Source organism: Camarhynchus parvulus, chromosome 26 (assembly GCF_901933205.1).
Source record: "Camarhynchus parvulus chromosome 26, STF_HiC, whole genome shotgun sequence".
In the NCBI taxonomy this organism is placed as follows: Eukaryota; Metazoa; Chordata; class Aves; order Passeriformes; family Thraupidae; genus Camarhynchus; species Camarhynchus parvulus.
This window is the reverse complement of record NC_044596.1, coordinates 4,521,199-4,530,842: the sequence shown is the minus strand read 5'-3', so window position 1 is coordinate 4,530,842 and position 9,644 is coordinate 4,521,199. Positions and strand designations below refer to the sequence as shown.

The window sequence follows — 9,644 nt, the reverse complement described above, 5'->3', positions numbered from 1 at the left end:
CTGAGAGCGAGCTCCGGTGATACAGAACTGCTAAAAATCTCAAAAACCACTCTGGGTGCTGGGAAAGAGCGGGGTCACCCAACCTCCCCCTGCCCAGGGTGTTCCCCATCCCCTTGGGCCACGCCTGCTCCCAATTCCCGATATTCCAGTGCGGTTTTCCAGCCCCATTTCAGGGCTCAGGGATCATTTGGGTGTCCTGACTCACCTCACAGCCTCAGGATCCCGCCTGGATACACCACGGGGCTTTGGCCAAGCTTCTCCAGCTGCAGGGAGGCCCAGGGGCTTCCCCTCTGAGGCTTCCCGAGGGTTGGAGGTGGGGACTGGGGATTTATCCCAGAGTCTGGAGCTCATCCCAGCACTTACCTTGCTGGAAAAGGGAATTGTGAGCCAGGGAACCCCTCAGGCTGCTCCCAACAAACCCAGGAGTTCGGAGATCATTTGGGATGCCAGGGTTTATTTGTTACAGGATCCATGAGCACACACTGACACACAAATCCCGAGGGATGGGCATGGAAAGGAGCAGAAATGTCCCTGGGAATGCTGCGGCACCCCGTGGGCCGGGAGAGGGGCTGGAATTTGCTTCCTCTAGGCTGAGAGGGCGAAGCCCACGCGGTTGTTGGCCATGTCAAAGATGGTGTAATATTCCTTCAGGAAAACGTTTCCCAGGATCCAGAGGGGCTGCCCGTCCTGGGAGGGCAGGTAGGTGGCCTCGATGGCCAGGGTGCAGTAGCCATTGCTCTGGAGGGGGCAATAACGGGGGGTCAGCACCTCCAGCAGCACGGGGCGAGCGTCGCTGCTGGAGCTACGGGCTCTTCCCGGGGCCTCGGGAATTCTCTGAATGCCTCAGGAACTCTCAGGAATGCTCGAGATGTTCCTGGTGCCTCAGGATGTTCCCAGTGACTCGGGAATTCTCGGGATGTTCCCGGTGCCTCGGGAATTCTTGGGATGTTCCCGGTGCCTCGGGAACTTTTTCAGAATGTTCCCAGTGCCTTGGGAACTCTTGGGAACGCTCAGGATGTTCCCGGTGCCTCGGGAATTCTCGGGATGTTCCTGGTGCCTCGGGAATTCTCGGGATGTTCCTGGTGCCTCGAAAACTCTTGGGAACACTCGAGATGTTCCAAGTGCCTGGGGAATTCTCGGGCTGCTCCCGGTACCTCAGGAACTCTCAGGATGTTCCTGGTTCTTGGGGAACTCTCAGGAATTCTTGGGATGTTCCCGGTGCCTCAGGAACTCTCAGGAATTCTTGGGATGTCCCTGACACCCTGGGAACCCTGGGGATGTCCCTGATACCCACGGAACCCTGTGGAATTTGGGGCTGCAGCCCACAGACCCCACGCACGTACGTTGAGGACGTAGGCGGCCGGGGGGAGCGCGAGCCGAGCGCCGCCGATGCCGAAGGTGAGCTGGGGCATGCTCTGGGTGTCACTGCAGTCCACAGCGTACTGAGGGGACAGGGACACGGGGCCATGGCAGCCAGGGGGCACAGGGGGACAAACACCCCAGCCCTGGCAGCGCCACACCGCGGGATCAGGGAAAGGTTTGGGTGGGAAGGGAATTTGAATCACCCGGTGCCACCCCTGCCATGGCAGGGACACCTCCCACTGCCCCAGGGGCTGCAGCCTGGCCTGGGACACTGCCAGGGATACAGGGGCAGCCACAGCTGCTCTGGGAATTCCATCCCAGCCCCTCTCCCAGTATTTTTTCCCAAAATCCCATCCAAACCTGCCCATGGAATGCTGGAATGGTTTGGGTTGGAGGGACCTCAAAGCCCATCCAGTCCCACCATGGGTCCCACACCTTCCCCTGCCCCAGGGCGCTCCAGCCTGGCCTTGGGCACTGCCAGGGATGGCACAGCCCCAGCTGCTCTGGGACATCCACCCCAGCCCATCCCCACCCTCACAGGGCAGAATTCCTTCCCTGCATCAGCCCTAAATTTCTTCTCTTTCAGTCTGAACCCATCTCCCCTTGTCCTGTCACTCCAGGCCTTTGTCCCAAGTCCCTCCCTGGCTTCCCTGTAGCCCCTGCAGATCCTGGACCGGGCTGTGAGGTTTGCACACAATGTTCTCTTCTCCAGGCTGAGCATCCCCCCCTTTCTCAGCCTGAGAACATTGTGTGCAAACCTCTGTGGTCCCTTTTCCTGCAGGTGCCACCTGAGTTTTGTGGCACCTGCTCAAACCCAGGGCTCTGACTCCCACGCAGGCTCCCCACTGCTCCAGACCCCCCAAAACCCCCACACTCACCCCATAGCTGGTCTCCTGGGCCCCCAGGGCCTCCAGGATGCTCTCTATGTCCTCCTGGGGCACGGTCAGCAGGAATGTCCCCGTGTCCACGATGGCCTGGCAGCCCTGGCTGCACCAGCCGGTCACTGACTGCCCGATGGCAACCCTGGCAGGACAACGGGGTGAAGGACGTGGCTTTGGGCACCCCCAAACCCAAAGCATCGAGCCTGGAGCCCTGCAGAGCAGGGGGTGATGGCCAGAGGTGCAAACACCACTCACTCCTCAAGTGCCACCTGCCAGTAGAGCCTCTGTGTCACCGGGGCCCAGGTGATGTCCCCCTGGAAGAGCTGAGAGTCCGTGCCCCCCAGGATGAGCTCGCCCCCGTAGTCGTAGGTGGGCTGGCTGTGAGGAAACAGAGCCAGGAGGTCCCTGTGGTCAACGTGGGCTGGAGAGGGGGGAATCCCTGAGGAACCATCAGGGGGACAGGCAGGGGACAGCAGGATGTGAGGGACACCAGGATGGGAGGGCGGGGGACACCAGGACATGAGGGCAGGGGACACCAAGATGTGCAGACAGGGGACACCAGGAGGTGAGGGCAGGGGACAGCAGGACATGAGGGATGTGGACATCAAGATGTACAGGCAGGGGACACCAGGACGTGCAGGGAGGGGACACCAGGATGTGAAGATAGGGGACACCACAACATACAAGGGACACCAGGACATGTGCGCAGGGCACACAAGGATGTGCAGATAGGGGACACCAGGACGTGCAGGCAGGGGACACCAGGATATAAAGGATGGGGATGCCAGAATGTGAGGACAGGGGACACCATGACATGCAGATAGGGGACACCAGGACGTGAGGGCAGTGGACACCAAGATGTGCAGGCAGGGGACACCAGGACATGAGGGCAGGGGACACCAGGATGTGCAGACAGGGGACACCAGGACATCCAAGCAGGGGGGCAGGGGACACCATGATGTGCAAGCAGGGGGCACAAGGATGTGCAAGCAGGGAACACAAGGACGTGAGGGCAGGGGACACCAGGATGTGCAGGGCACACCAGGACATGCAGACAGGGGACACCAGGACACTCAGAGCGCCCTGCAGGGCTCTCACCGTGAGAAGTAGAAGCTGAAGACGGGCTCAGCGAGCTGGTTCTGCTCCAGCATCCCCCCCAGGGCCGTGGCCGTGCCCCCCACAGCCAGCGAGGGGAAGGCCATGCCCAGGATGCCGTCGAAGGCTGCAAAGTAGAACGGCTGCGTGGGCTCCTCCTGGCTCAGCCCCAGCTCCTGCTCCCGCACCGTGATGCTCTGGATCTGCAGGGAAGGGGATCTCAGCGGGGGCTGCTGCTCCAAAGGTGCCAACAGCGCCGGGCAGAGGGGGAAATTGGGGAAAAAACCCCAGGAATTGGGGTAAAACCCAGCCAAAGTTTTCTGCCACCCTTGGTCACCACATCAGCTGGTGAGCAGAAAACACTTTTTGTCCGTTCTTGCCAGGGTTTGTCCAAGTCCAAGGCAGGTCAGATGAGCCCTTAGGCTGCTCCTGGTGGGGACACCCAGGCAGGACATCCAACCCCAACTTCTGTCATTTGTGTCAATAAATCCCCCCTCTAGCAAACCCATCGCTCCAAGCACTACCCCCTGAACCTGGCCATGAACTTAAGCTTCTCTGACCAATTTTCAAGCCTGTCCCTCCTGGGAATCCCACTAATCCTCATCTCAATAACATTCCCAGCTCTCCTCCCATCCCTAGATAATCCATGAATTACAAACCAACTCTCAACCCTCCAACTATAGTTTATCAACTGAGTTACAAAACAACTGATCATGCTCCTAGCCAAAAAAGGACACAAATGAGCCCTAATTTTAACATCCCTTGTAATCTTCCTCCTACTCATTAACATTCTAGGACTGCTACCCTACACATTCACCCCAGCCACCCAACCATCTATAAACCTGGCCCTGGGGACTCACCCTGAGCGTGTCGGAGCCCAGCACGATGGCGACGGAGCCGCTGCCGTAGGACACGTTGTAGGACTGGCCCCTGGGGCTGAAGGTGGCCGAGGCACTGGGCTGGAACTTGGCGTGGTTGACTGGGGGAGGGAGAAGAGGGAAAGCCCTGGGCATGGGCAGTGAAATCCCATGCAGGGGGGTTTCACTGCTGGGTGCTCTTTGGGGTGATTCCCAGGGATCAGGTCCTGTGCTGCAGTGGGATTTAACTGCTTGGTGCTCCATCAGTGGGATTTCACTGCTGGATGCTCCCTTAGGATAATTCCCAAGGAGCAGGTCCTGTTTTGCAGTGGGATTTCATTTCTGGGTGCCCCATCAGTGGGATTTCACTGCTGAGTGCTCCACTGGGATAATTCCCGGGGATCAGGTTCTGCTCTGCAGTGGGATTTCACTGATGGGTCCTCCATCAGTGGGATTTCACTGTTAGAACCTTTCTGGGATAATTCCCAGGGATCAGGTCCTGTTCTGCAGTGGGATTTCATTTCTGGGCTCTCTATCAGTGGGGTTTCACTGCTGGAACCTTCCTGGGATGATTCCCAGGGATCGGGTCCTGTTCTGCAGTGGGATTTCACTGCTGGATGGTTCCTGGGATAATCCCCAAGGAGCAGGTCCTGTTCTGCTGTGGGATCTAACTGGTTGGTGTTCCATCAGTGGGATTTCACTGCTGAGTGCTCCACTGGGATAATTCCCGGGGATCAGGTTCTGTTCTGCAGTGGGATTTCACTGATGGGTCCTCCATCAGTGAGATTTCACTGTTAGAACCTTTCTGGGATAATTCCCAGGGATCAGGTTCTGTTCTGCAGTGGGATTTCACTGTTGGATGCTCCATCACTGGGATTTCATTGCTGAGTGCTCCACTGGGATAATTCCCGGGGATCAGGTCCTGTTCTGCAGTGGGATTTCATTTCTGGGTTCTCTATCAGTGGGGTTTCACTGCCGGGTGCTCCATCAGTGGGATTGCCAGGCATGGCCAGGGAGCACCCAGAAGATTCCTGGGGTGGCTGTGAGGATTTGAGGGCTCTGAAGAGGCACAGCAACCCCAGATCATCATCCCAGGGTCATCTTTGGTCTGGCACCATGATGTCCCCAGCATGACAGGGGAAGGACATGGAAGAACAGGGGCAAGGATGTGGCTTTGGGCACCTGTGGCACCTAAACCCATCTTGGGGTGCTCTGAAATACATCGAGCCCCTGCAGTGCTGGGATAATTGGCACTAATTAGTGAGCATTAATTACTCCTAGGAGCAGGAACAGCTCTGCTCACAGCATCCTGGGCTACTCACAGCAAGCAGGGCTCTTGCAGTCCGTGGAGGGCACCCACAGGTTGGAGGAGCCGGTGTCAAAGAGCACCAGGAACTTCTGGGGGGGCTCCCCGATGCTGATCTCCCCAAAGTAGGAGGACTGGGAAAAAAAAGGGAATTTTCATTGGCCAGGGGATCAGGGACTGACCAGGCTCCCCCCTGGCATCCCCACACTCTCACCCTGCTTCTATTCCCCCCAAAACCTGAAATATTAAATCATTATTGTGGGTTTGTTTCATACAGAAAAGCCTGGCTCTTTGTGGCTGGGGGTAAACTTCCTTGGGGTTCAAAACAGAAGTTAAAAAGGGGAGGAAAAAGCAATTTAAGAGTGGGGGAAAAGCAATTTAAAGGTGGGTAAAAAAGCAATTTAAGAGTGGGGGGAAAACAATTGAAGGGTGGGGAAAAAGCAACTTAAGGGTGGGGAGAAAAAGTAATTTAAGAGTGGGGGAGAAACAGTTTAAGGGTGGGGAAAAATCAATGTAAGAGTGGGGGGAAAACAATTGAAGGGTGGGGAAAAAAGCAATTTAAGGGTGGGGAAAAAGCAATGTAAGGGTGGGGAAAAAAGCAGTTTCTCGCTGCTGGAGGCTCAGGGGTGTCCAGGGTGCTGTGGCAGCTGGCAGGGAGGAAGGACAGGCACGGAGGGCACTCACATCCAGGTGGTTGGCTATGGGCTCCCTCACCACCGAGCCCTGGCTGGGCTGGTATTTCTTCACTGGGTCGTATTTGATGTGCTTCAGGAAATCATCCAGCACCCCAGCTGCCCTCATCTGGTCCCGGATGGAGAGGCCTTTCTTTAGGCTGATCCTGCACAGACACAAAGAAAACACAACAGAAAATGGCAGGAAAGAAGATTTCAGCATTTTCAAAGGGTTCGGTTCTCTGGGCTCCTTTGAGACATGACAGGAGTTCTCCATGCCCCAGGAACTGCTCTCCACATCCCAGGAACTGCTACCCATGTCCAGCAGCTCTCCAGATCCCCAAGAACTGATCTCTACATCCCAGGAGCTGCTCTCCCTGCCCAGGACCTCTCCCTGCCCAGGATCTCTCCGTGCTCTCCCAGGATCTCTCCACATCCCAAGATCTCTCCATGCCGAGGATCTGCTCTCGATCCCCCAGGATCTCTCCATCCCCCAGGAGCTGCTCTCCATGCCCAGGATCTCTCCATGTCCAGAATCTGCTCTCCACACCCCAGGATCCCTCCATGCCCAGGATCTCTCCACATCCCAGAAGCTGCTCTCCACATCCCAGCATCTCTTCATTCCCCAGAATCTCTCTATTCCCAGGATCCCTCCACATCCCAAGATCTCTCCATGCTCAGGATCCCTCCATGTCCAGGATCTCTCCATCCCTCAGGATCTGCTCTCCATGCCCAGGATCCCTCCCTGCCCCAGGATCTCTCCACATCCCAAGAACTCTCCATGCCCAGGATCTCTCCCTACCCCAAGATCTCTCCATCCCCCAGGATCTCTCCACATCCCAGCATCTCTCCCTGCCCAGGATCTGCTCTCCATCCCCCAGCATCTCTCCCTGCCCCGGATCTGCCCCGCTCCGTGCCCCCCGTGCATCCTCCTCGGTCCCATCATCTCCGCATCCCCTGTCTCGCTGTCACCCACCTGACCGCGCCCTCGGCCAGCTGCAGCCACGCCAGCACCACCGGCAGCCACCTCATGGTGCTCGCAGCCCTCGGCAGGCGCAGAGCCGGGCTCGGCCGCCGCGGCTCCGCTTTTATCCCGGGAGGCAGCGCCGGCTCTGATCCGCCGGCCTCGGGCACCTCCGGGCCGGCCTCAAGGGCGGCTTTGTGCCCGGGACTCCGCGGGACCGGCCCTATCAAAGGGCAGCGAGCGATAAGGGGCAGGCAGCTCTTATCGGGGACCGGGGACCCGACGTCACCGCGCTGGGTCCGGGCTGCCCTGGCCAGAAACGCCGGAGCTGCTCGCCAGACCTTGCAGCGGGACAAAGGGACTCGGTGCTTGGGAAAGGCTTTGGTCTGCTCTCCTTCCGCCCGTGCAGAGAGGGATGGAGGCGGGGAGGACACGGGCGAGGAGATGGAGCCCAGCAGGGTCCTCCTCTGCCTTCCTCCAGGATGGTCCCCGGGTTCCTCCTCCTCTGCTTTCCTCCAGGATGGTCCCCAGCTCCTTCTCTCGTTTCCTCCAGGATGGTCATCAGGTTCCTTCTCTCCATTTTACCAGGGTGGTCCTCAGGTTCCTCATCTCATTTCCTCCAGGATGGTCCCCGGGTTCCTTCTCTCATTTCCTCCTAGGTAATCCCCAGGTTCCTCCTCTTGTTTCCTCCAAGATGATCCCCAGGTTCCTCCTCTCGCTTCCTCCAGGATGGTCCCCAGGTTCCTCCTCTTGTTTCCTCCAAGATGATCCCCAGGTTCTTTTTCTTATTCCCTCCAGGATTGTCCCCAGATTCCTTCTCTCATTTCCTCCAAGGTGATCCTCAGGTTCCTTCTCTTGCTTTTTCCAGGGTGATCCCCAGGTTCTTCTCTCATTTCCTCCAGGGTGGTCATCAGGTTCCTCCTCTCATTTCCTCCAAGGTGGTCCTTCTCTCGTTTCCTCCAGGATGGTCCCCAGCTCCTTTTCTCATTTCCTACAGGATGGTCATCAGGTTCCTCCCCTGTTTTCCTCCCGGACGGTTCCCAGGTTCCTCCTCTCATTTCCTCCAGGGTGGTCATCAGGTTCCTTCTCTTGCTTTTTCCAGGGTGGTCCCCAGGTTCTTTCTCTCATTCCCTCCAGGATGATCCCCAGGTTTCTTCTTTCATTTCCTCCAAGAAGATCCCCAGGTTCCCCCTCTCATTTCCTCCAAGATGGTCCCCAGGTTCCTTCTCTTCATTTTGCCAGGATGGTCCCCAAGTTCCTTCTCTCATTTCCTCCAAGGAGATCCCCAGTTCCTTCTTTCATTCCCTCCAGGGTGGTCCCCAGGTTCCTCCTCTCATTTCCTCCAAGGTGGTCTCCAGGTTGCTTCTCTTGCTTTTTCCAGGATGGTCCCCAGGTTCTTCTCTCATTCCCTCCAGGATGGTCATCAGGTTCCTCCTCTCGTTTCCTCCAGGATGATCCCCAGGTTCCTTCTCTTCATTTTTCCAGGATGTTCTCCATGTTCCTCCTCTCATTCCCTCCTGGGTGGTTCCCAGGTTCCTCCTCTCATTTCCTCCAAGGTAGCCCCAGGTTCCTTCTCTCCATTTTTCCAGAATGGTCCCCAGGTTCCTTCTTTAATTTCCTCCAAGGAGATCCCCAGGTTCTCCCTCTCATTTCCTCCAAGGTTCCTTCTCTTCCTTTCTCAATGATGTTCTCCAGGTTCCTCCTCTCATTTCCTCCAAGGTGGTCTCCAGGTTGCTTCTCTTCCCTTTTCCAGGATGGCCCCCAAGTTCCTTCATTCATTTCCTCCAAGGTGATCCTCAGGTTCCTTCTCTTCCTTTTACAATTATGTTCTCCAGGTTCCTTCTCTTGTTTCCTCCAAGGTGGTCCCAGGTTCTTCCTCTCATTCCCTCCAGGAAGGTCCCCAGGTTCCTTCTTTCATTCCCTCCAAGGAGATCCCCAGGTTCCTTCTCTGCTTTGCTCTGAGGTGTTCCCCAGAGCTGTCCTGCCTTCTCCTCTCCATCACCACCCCAGCCCTTCACTCTGGGACATGAGCTCGTTTCCATGTCCTACCTGCTCCTGTTTTCACTGTTTGGACTGAAATCCCCCATTTTCCCCATTCATTGGTTTATTTGGAGGAGCACACGATTCCCTCCCCATCCCAAATCCAAAGGCAGCTGCTGTAACCCCCAGGAAGGTGCCACCCACCCTCAGGGTTTGACCCATGCTCCACATCCTCCCAGAAAGTCACAAAATTCCTTCTTTGCCCTTTTTTTCCCTGTGAAAACAAAAAACCACAAGCACACATTTCCCAAATTGCCAACAAGTACCCAAACCAACCAGAACATTCTGAGTTATAACCCAAATCCTCTTTAGGAAATGGACCAAAATGGGTTTGGTCACCATCTAAATATTTTCTAGCAAACAAACCAAAGCTTTTTTGGTGATAACCAAAATATTTTCTAGCAAAGGGGCTGTTACCCAGATATTTTCCATTATTTGCATCCCAAATCCAAGCAAGACAGCTCTTGG

General features: G+C 56.5%; 1 protein-coding gene across 1 annotated transcript; it reads right to left on the bottom strand.

Annotated features, from left to right (window-relative positions):
- Window positions 1-585: 585 nt before the first annotated feature.
- PGC (progastricsin) lies at window positions 586-7,204 on the bottom strand. Its single transcript, XM_030965866.1, has 9 exons — window positions 7,149-7,204; window positions 6,186-6,339; window positions 5,518-5,635; window positions 4,199-4,317; window positions 3,342-3,541; window positions 2,499-2,621; window positions 2,241-2,385; window positions 1,344-1,442; window positions 586-738 (listed from the first exon to the last, which is right to left on the bottom strand). The coding sequence occupies exons 1-9, from the start codon at window positions 7,202-7,204 to the stop codon at window positions 586-588; spliced, it is 1,167 nt and encodes a 388-aa protein (XP_030821726.1).
- Between the last annotated feature and the right edge of the window lie 2,440 nt (window positions 7,205-9,644).